This window comes from Pezoporus flaviventris, unplaced genomic scaffold (genome assembly GCF_033815535.1).
Source record: "Pezoporus flaviventris isolate CSIRO_AGI_PZ_B2104156 unplaced genomic scaffold, CSIRO_AGI_Pfla_v1 ptg000449l, whole genome shotgun sequence".
NCBI classification, from domain to species: Eukaryota; Metazoa; Chordata; class Aves; order Psittaciformes; family Psittacidae; genus Pezoporus; species Pezoporus flaviventris.
This window is the reverse complement of record NW_026892996.1, coordinates 19,871-30,604: the sequence shown is the minus strand read 5'-3', so window position 1 is coordinate 30,604 and position 10,734 is coordinate 19,871. Positions and strand designations below refer to the sequence as shown.

The window sequence follows — 10,734 nt, the reverse complement described above, 5'->3', positions numbered from 1 at the left end:
GATGGAGCCCGCCTCCCGCTCTTCCCCTTTCCCAGGAGGAATTCCGCCATCGCTTTCTCTCCTCTGCTCGCTGCCGACCCCAACCCTCCCCGCTTCAATGGGTTCAATGGGGCCAAAGTCCTGAGCCTCCATCTCCGAGGGCACGAGGGGCTGAGCTGCTCCCAGGGCTCCGCCGCTCCCATCCGCGCCCCTCGAGCCCTTGGCCTCATCCTGCTGGGCCTCGGGCCGGGGCTCAGCACCCTTTCCCTTGGGCTGGAGCGTGGCTCAATGCTGCTTTTCCTTCCCCCCCCCCCTCCATCTCTGTTCTTCAGCAGTGGTTGTGTGGTTGCTCAGTCCCGCTCCGCTCTCGTTGGCCTTGTTCCTTGCGCCGCGTTCCCTGCCCCTGAGACAATCAATGGGATCTCTGTAAGGGCTTCCCCCCGCCGCTCCCCGAGCCCCGCTTCGCTCGCGAGGCCTCTCCCCTCGCCCCCCTTCCCCTTTTGGGGTTCTCTGTCGGAGGGACGCGAGGTTCCAGCAGCGCATCCGTGGCGTGGGGCGCGGGAGGGTGGGCAGGGGCAGGGATGCGCGGGGCGGGCGCGGGCCCCAGTCTTGTTCTCCTTTAAGTGCACGGTACCCCGCTGGCAGCACAGCACAGCCTGACAATTCCAGTCCTCGTCCAGGTGTTTGCTCCTAGCGCATCCCTTTAGCGCGCCACGAGATCCGGGGGCGCTGTGAAGAGGGGCGGAGGGAAACTTCCGGGGTGCCCCCATCTCCCTCCCTCCCCAAGGCCCTTTCATGCCAAAGTTGGACCATTCCCGCTTCGCTCCCACCGAGCAGTGACTTTTTGGCTTCCCCCCCCCCCCATTCCCAAAGCTATTCCAAGCTCTTGGACCCCCGGCTCCCCCCCACCTCACCCAACCTGGGGACCCAAGGAAGTCTCTCTCCGCCCCCTTGGTCCAAAGCACTTGCTTCAAGTAATAAGCACTTTTGTTCGAGCATGAGTCTGGATTCCCTTTAGCATCCCACGGGATAAAGCGAGCGACCAAGAGCGCGAGGGAGTCTTTGGGTTGATTTTTGGTCCCGTTTGGGGTTCCAAACGGGAGGAGAATCCATGGGGAACAGCTGGGTGTTGAGGGAGCCCACGAGCCCAGGGAGGCCGAACCCAACAGCACAACTGCATCTCAATCCAGGGTGGATTTGCACTGCCACTGCTGAGCCATAGAAACTGCTGACAAACACTGAATGTAAGGGCCGGGGGGGGGGGGGCAAAGGGGGGGCTCGGCCTCCATTGGGCACTGAATGGAATTCACCCCCCCCATTGCTCAATGATGGGGGGGGGGGGTTGGTGCTGGGCCTGAGCTGCAGGCGAGGTGAAACGTGGAGCTCTGATGGTTTCCCCCCTCCCCTCTGCCATTCCCTTCTCCTAGCCCGGGATGGATGGAGCCAGGGGGGCCCCGAGCATCTCCCGCAGCCCCAAACCGGGAATGGGGTGAGGGCCATGTAAAAGTAGCACTAAAAGCAAAGCAAAGCCCCCCAAAACCATGGAGCAAGGGTTGGGGTTGGGGTTGGGGTTGGTGTTCCCATTCCAACCACTCGGAGCAAGGGAGGAATGAGGGAGACCCCCACACCCCCCCCTAATCCTGGAGCCCAAAACCAATCCTGGTGTTGGGGTTGTGGGGAGCTGCTCCTGCTCCATCCCGGGGCCCTGTGGCCGCAGGGACCACAAAGGGGGCACCCCAGTGGGAATGGGATGGGGGCAGGCTCCCCTTTGCCTTCAATAAGAAACCAAAGGAAAATCCACCCCCTTCCCCTCCCGGCCGCGCGGATTTGGGGCTTTTTTCCTTCTCTCCCTTTTCTCTTCCCTCCTTCCCCCCCTCTTTTGTTTCTCTGTTTCTCTCCAAGGACACGAGGAGCTCAGACCTCTTCTCCTGGCCCAATCCTGCCGGGCTCAGCACTGCTGGGTGCGTTTGCAAGGAGAAAACATCCCCCCCCCCCCCCAAATCCCACAGAGCCGGGAGGAGGCGGAAGCATCACCTTTGGAACGGGGATGCGGCGGGTAACGGCATCCCTGCTCTTTAGTTCCACATCCATGGACGGGGATGGAGCCAGGGTGGCTCCAGTGGGGTGGGGGGATGCATCCCTATGGACTTTGAAGGCATCTTGTAGCGAGCTCTGTGTCGATCCCTGTGTGTAAATGCTGCACCTCTGTATCCCCTGCACATCGACGTGTGTGTGTCTTGAAGCTAGGACAGACCTCAGCACCCATCAGGTAGCAACAGCCCCCCCCCCCCCCCCCGCCTCCATCCGCCCCCCAACCTCTGCCGTGTCGTCGTGTGCGTGCAAAGCGGTTTCGTGTGTGGGTCCCGAGCAGGGGCCGAGGAGGGGGACGCAAGAGGAACAAAGCCTTACTCGACCCAGTCCTATCGGTAGTGTTCGTCCACTTGAAACCAATAAAGTGAAACGCATGGAAAGCTCCAGGTGGGCGCCGGGCTCTCCATGGGGGGGGATGAGGGCCCAAAGGGGTGTTTCTGTGGGGCTCTGCGCTTGGGTCCCAAGGGGCTGCTGCTCCTTGGAGCCCATGGGTACCACGGACCCGCTGCTGCCTTCCGAGCCCTGCATCCATGGGGGGGGGGGATGAGGATGGAGTCACCGGTTGGGATGGGGCCGGGAGCGCGTCCGGGTGCTGGTGGCATCTTCCCCTCCCCGAGCTTGGGCTCTGTGAGACGTGGCCGGTTCGGGGGGTGAAGTTTGGGGTGAGCAGAAGGAGGCCAAAGCTGATGGAAGGTTTGGGGGGGGGTGAAGGTGCCTTGGAGCTGCCCCAACCAGAGGCTGTGAGGACGGGAATGATGCTCGGAGCCGGTCCTGGTCCTGCCGTGCCCATCCCGCACCCCAACCCTGGGCATCCTCCTCGGAACCACGCCTGTGGCCCCGGTGATTCCTCTGGGTACTGAATGGGCATCGGGGGACGCTCAGCTCCTGCCTTGCTCATGGACCCCCAAATCCCGTCCCTGGGCAGCCCCCACCTCCGGGGGGGGAATAACAGCTCCAAACCGGGCGCTCTGTGCCTCCGGTTGGGAAAGGGAGGTGTTGCGTGGGGGTGATGTCATCGCTGACGTCATTTTGTGGGGTGCTTACCCTCATACCCCCTATATTGGGGGTTCCCCCCCCGCATCAGCACCGCCTCTGTAGACAGAGCCGGGGGGCGTGGCCTCCTCTTCTGATTGGTCGTTACGGATGGAGGCGGGGCCTCGCATCCCGCCGTTGCCGTGGCAACCGCGTCCTCCTCGCTCCCTATTGAGGGGGTACCGGGGGGGGGGGGAACCGGGACCCGGCGCCCTCGTTTGAATCAGTTCCGTTTATTAAAACGCCGTTGTTCGAGGCCCCCGGTCCAAGGGGACGGAGAAGGGGAAACGCCGCCGGGGTCCGCCCCGGAGCCCTCCCGTCCCCGCGGGGAGGCAGGGACCGGATGGGGATGAACCCCCCGGGGATGCTGCGGGGGGCGATGCCCGGTGCCGGGGGCTGCAGCGGGGCCGCTCAGGGCTGCAGCCAGGCGCGGACGTGGCCCTCGGCCAAGGCGATGCCCATCATGGTGCCGCTGCCCAGCAGGAACCCCGCGTTCTGCAGGAGGAAGCGGCCCCACGAGCCCGCATCGGGGTCCTCGGAGCGGCGCAGAGCCTCGGGGAGCTGGGGCAGAGCGGGGTCAGCACCGGCACCGGCCCCACCGCTGCCCCGCCGCTGCCCCACGGCTGCCCCACCACTGCCCCACGGCTGCCCCGCCACTGCCCCACGGCTGCCCCGCCACTGCCCCACGGCTGCCCCGCCGCTGCCCCACGGCTGCCCCGCCGCTGCCCCACGGCTGCCCCACCACTGCCCCACGGCTGCCCCGCCGCTGCCCCACGGCTGCCCCACCACTGCCCCACGGCTGCCCCACCGCTGCCCCACGGCTGCCCCACGGCTGCCCCACCACTGCCCCACGGCTGCCCCACCACTGCCCCACGGCTGCCCCACGGCTGCCCCACCACTGCCCCACGGCTGCCCCACCACTGCCCCACCACTGCCCCACCACTGCCCCACGGCTGCCCCGCCGCTGCCCCCTTACCATATCGGCCAAAGCCACGTAGAGGAAGACGCCCGCGGTGAGGGTGAGGATCCATGGGGTGAGATGAGCCGCGCTCTGCCCCACGGCGGCCCCCGCCGCAGCCCCCAGGCAGGAGAGCAGAGCCGAGAGCAGGTTGAGGAGCAGGAGGGTGCGCGGGGACGTGCCCGCCTGCAGCAGCACGGCCAGGTCGCCTATGGGGGGGGGGAACGTGGGTGCTCGAGGGGGGCCACGGCCACCGGGGGGGCTGGGGGGGGGGGGGCAGGACCATACCGAGCTCGTGGGGCAGCTCATGGCAGAGCACGGCCAGGGCGGTGCTGAGCCCGCTGGGGATGCTGTGCGAGAAGGCGGCACCTGCGGGAAGAGGGAGCTTGAGGCCGGACCTGCCCGGCCCCCGGTGCCCCAGGTACCGCTTGTACCTGTGCATCCCTTGTCCCTGAGCATCCTTACACCTGTGCATCCCTATCCTTGTGTATCCTTATCCCTGTGCCTCCCTATAGCCATGCATGCCTCCTCCTGTGCATCCCTGTCCCCCATCCCCATCCCCTGCATCCTTATCCTTTCTGCATCCCTTGTCCCTGTGCATCCCTATCACTGTGCAACCCTATCCTGTGCATCCCTATCCACGTGCCTCCATACATCCCTACCCCTGTGCATCCCTGTCTCTGTGCATCCCTATCCCTGTGCATCCGTTGTCCTGTGCATCCGTTGTCCTGTGCATCCATTGTCCTGTGCATCCCTATCCCCGTGCCTCCATACATCCCTATCCCTGTGCATCCCTGTCTCTGTGCATCCCTATCCCCGTGCATCCGTTGTCCTGTGCATCCGTTGTCCTGTGCATCCCTATCCCCATGCCTCCATACATCCCTATCCCCGTGCATCCCTATCCCCGTGCATCCCTATCCCTGTGCATCCCTACCCCCGTACATCCCTATCCCCGTGCATCCCTATCCCTGTGCATCCCTATCCCCGTGCCTCCATACATCCCTATCCCTGTGCATCCCTATCCCCGTGCCTCCATACATCCCTATCCCCATACATCCCTATCCCCGTGCATCCCTACCCCCGTGCATCCCTACCCCCGTACATCCCTACCCCCGTACATCCCTATCCCTGTGCATCCCTACCCCCGTGCATCCTACCCCCGTACATCCCTATCCCTGTGCATCCCTACCCCCGTGCATCCCTACCCCCGTACATCCCTACCCCCGTGCATCCCTATCCCTGTGCATCCCTATCCCCGTGCCTCCATACATCCCTATCCCCGTGCATCCCTATCCCTGTGCATCCCTACCCCCGTGCATCCCTATCCCTGTGCATCCCTATCCCCGTGCCTCCATACATCCCTATCCCTGTGCATCCCTATCCCCGTGCCTCCATACATCCCTATCCCTGTGCATCCCTATCCCCGTGCCTCCATACATCCCTATCCCCGTGCATCCCTATCCCTGTGCATCCCTATCCCTGTGCATCCCTATCCCCGTGCATCCCTATCCCTGTGCATCCCTATCCCTGTGCATCCCTATCCCTGTGCATCCCTATCCCCGTGCATCCCTATCCCTGTGCATCCCTACCCCCGTACATCCCTACCCCCGTGCCTCCCTTATCCCCACGCATGCCCCTCACCGATGGCCAGCCCGTCGGTCAGGTTGTGGACCCCGTCTCCCAGCACCACCATCCACACCACGTCTGCGGCCGCGGGGCTGGGGGGCAGCGCGGGGCCGTGGGAGTGTCCGTGGTGGGGGGGGGCCCCGCGGGGCATCAGCTCCAGCTCTGCCTCCGGGGCCGCCGGCCGCGGCTCAGCCCCTGCCATGGGGGGGGGGGGGGGACCGGGGGTGGGCTCGGGGACCGGGGCCGCTGCTCGGTACCGGAGCGGGGGGGGGGGGGGGGGGGGGGGGGGGCGGTTTTACCTCCTCTTAACGGCGCCAGGACCCCAGCGCCTGCATCCGGGGTCGCTCCCTGCTGAAGGCACCACCGAGGGGTCGGGTGCGGAGCCGGACCCGGTGGTGGTGAGGAGTGGGGGGGGGGGGGGGGAAGCCCCAAGCCCCCCACCCCCGCTCAACCCCCGGTGCCTCCGGCCCTCACCGCGGCCTCGCGGCTCCGGCGCAGCATCCCCAGGAGCAGCTCGAGCAGGAAGAGGAGGTAAATTCCGCCCAGCACCGCCAGCCCCTGCAGCACCGCGGGTCCCGGAGCCGCCTCCGCCGCCTCCGGGTGCTGCCCCTGCGCCTGGGCACCGGGGATGCGCGGCTCAGAGCCGGTGCCTCCGGTGCCCTCCCCGTGCGGCCCCGGTAACGCGGGGGGCTCCGGTACCTACGTGGGGCCAGAGGTGGAGCAGGGCGTCCCCGCAGAGCGTCCCCACGGCCGAGGCCACCAGGAAGGCGAGGAGCGAGCGGAAGAAGCTGCGGCTCAGGAGCGGGACGAGAGCCACGGCCCCCGCCGACGGGAGGCTGATGAAGGCCACGGCCAAGAGCGCCCAGCCCAGCGCTGCGGGACGGGGCAGGAGCCGGGGATGGAAGGGAGGAACGTGGGGGTGCGGGGACGGGGCACAGGAGACGGGGGGGATGCGGGGGAGCCAGGGATGGGGATGCAGGGACAGAGCCCACATGGCCCAGGTGATGGGGGACCTGGACCTCAGGGTGCAGGGACACGGGGACCGTACCCGGGGGGATGCAGGGATGGGGAGTACAGGGACCTGAGGATGGGGCTGCAGGTACGGGGGAGCCAGAGATGGGACATGGGGTGCTGGGACATGGGGAAAGGGAGGAAGGTGGGGATGTGGGATGGGCAGTGAAGGATGGGGTGTTGGGAACGGGGACAGGATGCAGGGATGATGATGGAGGGGTGAGGGAGCCAGGGATGGGGATGCAGGTACAGGGCACTCAGGGTCCAGGTGATGGGGAACCAGAGGCTCAGGGTGCAGGGATACGAGGACCAGACACTGAAGGATGCAGGGATGTGGAGCACGGGGACCTGAGGATGGGGCTGCAGGTACGGGATGGGACATGGGGTGCTGGGGCATGGGGAAAGGGAGGAACGTGGGGATGCAGGATGGGGTGGGACAAGATGCAGGAATGATGATGGAGGGGTGGGGGAGCCCGGGATGGGGACGCTGGGTCCAGCTGATGATGGGGGACCAGGGGCTCAGGGACCAGACCCTGGTGGATGCAGGGATGGGGCATCACAGGATGGAGCTGCCCGTACAGGGGCCGCAGGGGTGGGTGATGAGGGACCGGGGGGCAGGGTCAGGGCCCCGGTGTGGGGGTTACCTGCCCACGGGCCCCCCCCGGGCGGGGGCAGCTCCACGTCGTCGCTGTGCTGGATGCAGACCCTGCTGTCGATCTGGTAGAGCAGGGCCGGGCAGAGCAGCGAGAACTGCTCCGGGGTGAGCTGCGCCGCCGCCTCCAGCCCCACGCTCACCAGGAGCTGGCTCACGTTGAGGCACTGTGGGGCCGGCAATGAGCGGCCATGGGGGGGGGACACAAGGGGGGGGGTCCCCCCCATGGTGACACCGAACCCCCCCCCAACCCCCCCGGATCCCTGCTCACGTCGTGGTTCGGGTGCTCAGCGCCGGAGGGCTCCAAGCCCAGGACCCTCCCGAGCAGGCTCAGCCCCGGCACCGGGGGGGCCCCACGGTTCTCGGTGGGTCCCGGCTTCAGGGTGCTCTGAGCCCGGGTGGGTCGGGGGCTGCGGGGCAGAGCGCGGGGTGAGTCCACGGAGCAGCGCGGAAGGGAAGGGAATGGAAGGGGGGGATCGGGGCCGGATGGGGCCGCGGTACCTGCCGGGGGCCGGGGTGGCCGGGTCCCCGCCGTGCTCCCATAGCGGGTGGCGGTGGCGGTGCCGCTCCTCCTGCACCTCGAGCAGGTCGAGGTGGCTGACGTGGCCGTGGCCCAGCTCCTCGTGCTGGATGCGAACCACCCGCACCCGGCCCAGCCCCAGGCTCCCGAGCAGCCGCGCCAGGCCCTCGGACGGCAGCGTCCCGTTGGCCCCCCCGTAGTGCCCGAAGAGGCGCCGCAGGTACCCCCCGTGCTCCGCGCTCCCCAGCGCCAGCAGCAGCGGCAGCACCAGGAGCCCGCGGCCGCCCATGGGGGCTGCGGGGACAACGCGGAGGGGAGGGGGGGGGGCCCGGTTAATGTTTGACCATTGGGGGGGAGAACGGCGCTGCCACCCCCCCCCCCCCCCCCAATCCATGGGGCTGCGACCCCTCCATCACCGCCCCATAGCCCCCAGTGCTGCCTCCCCCCCCCCCAACTTGGGGTGCGTGGTCCCCCCCCATCGCTCCGCGGTACCGGTATCACCCCCCCCATTGCTCACCTGCACCGCGTTCGCTGCACCCAACCCGGGGGGGGGCAAGGGTCACCGTGGGGCTGCTCCCATCAGGGAGGGGCCACGCATGGATGGGGGGGGTCTTAAAGGGCGCGGTGCGGGGATGGAGCCTGCAATGGGGCAGAGGCGGCGGCAGGGGCTCAACCTTTATTAACCCCCCCACAAGGCAGGGGTGGGGCGGGGGGGCCCCGTTATCTCTTGCTGCTCCTCCGCGTCTCTTTGCCGTTGCTGAGCGGGGGGTGCCCGGGTTGGCTGCGGGTGATGCGGCCGCTGGGGGGGTGCGCGGGGGGGGCCCCGTTCCCGTTCTGGCCCTCGGGGGCTGCAAGAGGAGCAGAGGGAGGGGGAGGAGGCAGCGGGATGGGAGCTGGGGGCGGGGGGGGGGGGGGGGACAAGGAAAGGGGGGGGAAGGGGATGTGGGACCTACCCGGGGGGGGCGCGGGGGGGCCTTGGCTCGTCTGGGGGGGGGCCGGGGCCGCGCTTTCGTTCTGGGCCTGGGGGGGAGATGGGGGCACCCACAGTGTGGGGCCAGATACGTGCCCCCCCCAACCTGTGCCCCTCCCATCCCCACTGTGTGACCCCCATCCCCTGTGCCCCCCCATCCCTTCTGTGTCCCCATCCCCATTGCACACACATCCCCTCTGTTCCCCCCATCCCCACTGCCCCCCATCCCCATTGCCCCCCATCCCCTCTGTGCCCCCATCCCCATTGCCCCCCATCCCCATTGCCCCCCCATCCCCTGTTCCCCCCATCCGCATTGCCCCCCCATCCCCATTGCCCCCCATCCCCTCTGTGCCCCCATCCCCATTGCCCCCCATCCCCATTGCCCCCCCATCCCCTGTGCCCCCCATCCCCATTGCCCCCCCATCCTCTCTCTGCCCCCCATCCCCATTGCGCCCCCATCCCCTCTGTGCCCCCCATCCCCTCTCTGCCCCCCCCATCCTCTCTGTGCCCCCCCTCACCCCTTTGCTCTGCGATTGCTGCGCCGCGTACTCAGGGTTGGGTTCGCTGAAGTTGGGCACCTCGGAATAGACCATGCAGAACCTGACGGGGGGGGTCAGTGGGGTCCCCCCCTTCACCCCCCATCACCCCCAAACCCGGCCCCGTCCTCACTCTCCGATCTTCTGCAGGTCCCCCCCGCGCCCCGTGTACAGCGTGAGGCAGCCCTTGAAGACAGACGCGTACCTGGGGGGGGCAAGGGGGGGTCAGGCCAGGGGTGCCCCATAGGGACCGGTACCCCCGGACCCCATCCCTACCCCACAGCCACCAATCCCATCCCTGCCCCACGGACACCGGTCCCCATCCCTGCCCCACAGACACCGGTACCCCCGGTCCCCATCCCTACCCCACAGACACCAGTATCCCCAGTCCCATCTATACCCCATAGGCACCGGTCCCCATCCCTACAGCACAGACACTGGTACCCCCCGGTCCCCATCCCTGCCCCACAGACACCGAATCCCATCCCTGCCCCACAGACACCGATCCCATCCCTGCCCCACAGACACCGAATCCCATCCCTGCCCCACAGACACTGGTCCCATCCCTGCCCCGCAGACCCCGATCCCATCCCTGCCCCACAGACCCCGATCCCATCCCTGCCCCACAGACCCCGATCCCATCCCTGCCCCGCAGACCCTGATCCCATCCCTGCCCCGCAGACCCCGATCCCATCCCTGCCCCACAGACCCCGATCCCATCCCTGCCCCACAGACCCCGATCCCATCCCTGCCCCACAGACCCCCGGTCCCATCCCTGCCCCACAGACCCCTCTGCCCCCGGTGCCCGCACCCCTTGGTGAGCCGGATGATGTCCCCGGGCTGGATGAGGTTCCCGACGTCGTCCCACACGGAGATGTTGATGCTCCCGCTCTTGTCGGCCACTTTACACGTCCGCACCTCGTGTCCGTCCTTGGTCTTCGTTACCCGCCCTGGGGGGGGATCACGGGATGGGGGGGGGTCACAGGAACGGGGGGTACCGGGGCTCCCCCGCCCCGCACGCACCGGTCTCCAGCACGATGAGGATGAGGTTGAGGTTCTTGAGCCCCGGTTTCACGTCCTTCACCAGCGTCTCGGTGCTCATGGTGCTCAACGGGGCCCTGCGGAGGGCACCGGGACACGGGGGTGGAGGCACCGGGATGGGGCACCGGGATACGGGGATGGAGGCACCGGGACACGGGGGATGGAGGCACCGGGATACGGGGATGGAGGCACCGGGATGGGGCACCGGGATACGGGACCCGGATACGGGACCGGGACACGGGGATGGAGGCACCGGGACCGGGGCCGGCTCCGCCCCGCCGCCAGGGGGCGCTCCCGCACCCTCCGCCCCGCTCCGCT

At 68.0% G+C, this 10,734-nt stretch overlaps 2 protein-coding genes across 2 annotated transcripts; both read right to left on the bottom strand.

The window, feature by feature from the left end:
• Window positions 1-3,506: 3,506 nt before the first annotated feature.
• Window positions 3,507-8,163, bottom strand: SLC39A5 (solute carrier family 39 member 5). Its single transcript, XM_061443612.1, has 10 exons — window positions 7,851-8,163; window positions 7,621-7,759; window positions 7,342-7,516; window positions 6,390-6,559; window positions 6,161-6,301; window positions 5,986-6,034; window positions 5,702-5,881; window positions 4,349-4,429; window positions 4,079-4,269; window positions 3,507-3,663 (listed from the first exon to the last, which is right to left on the bottom strand). The coding sequence occupies exons 1-10, from the start codon at window positions 8,156-8,158 to the stop codon at window positions 3,514-3,516; spliced, it is 1,584 nt and encodes a 527-aa protein (XP_061299596.1). The 5' UTR covers window positions 8,159-8,163; the 3' UTR covers window positions 3,507-3,513.
• Window positions 8,164-8,560: 397 nt separating this feature from the next.
• On the bottom strand, window positions 8,561-10,511 carry NABP2 (nucleic acid binding protein 2). Its single transcript, XM_061443613.1, has 6 exons — window positions 10,399-10,511; window positions 10,187-10,325; window positions 9,509-9,580; window positions 9,358-9,439; window positions 8,823-8,889; window positions 8,561-8,717 (listed from the first exon to the last, which is right to left on the bottom strand). Exons 1-6 carry the CDS (start codon window positions 10,475-10,477, stop codon window positions 8,590-8,592), a joined length of 567 nt encoding a protein of 188 aa, XP_061299597.1. The 5' UTR covers window positions 10,478-10,511; the 3' UTR covers window positions 8,561-8,589.
• Window positions 10,512-10,734: the final 223 nt, after the last annotated feature.

Excerpts from the sequence above, each read along its gene's own strand:
- SLC39A5 (XM_061443612.1), bottom strand. The coding sequence starts at position 8,158 with ATGGGCGGCCGCGGGCTCCTGGTGCTGCCGCTGCTGCTGGCGCTGGGG. Across the intron at positions 6,560-7,341 it reads CGGGGGGGGCCCGTGGGCAG|CGCTGGGCTGGGCGCTCTTG; the intron begins GTAACCCCCACA and ends CCCGTCCCGCAG. Across the intron at positions 6,302-6,389 it reads TGCTCCACCTCTGGCCCCAC|GCGCAGGGGCAGCACCCGGA; the intron begins GTAGGTACCGGA and ends CCCGGTGCCCAG.
- NABP2 (XM_061443613.1), bottom strand. The coding sequence starts at position 10,477 with ATGAGCACCGAGACGCTGGTGAAGGACGTGAAACCGGGGCTCAAGAAC. Across the intron at positions 10,326-10,398 it reads CCTCATCGTGCTGGAGACCG|GGCGGGTAACGAAGACCAAG; the intron begins GTGCGTGCGGGG and ends ATCCCCCCCCAG. Across the intron at positions 8,890-9,357 it reads AGCAATCGCAGAGCAAAGGG|GCCCAGAACGAAAGCGCGGC; the intron begins GTGAGGGGGGGC and ends TCTCCCCCCCAG.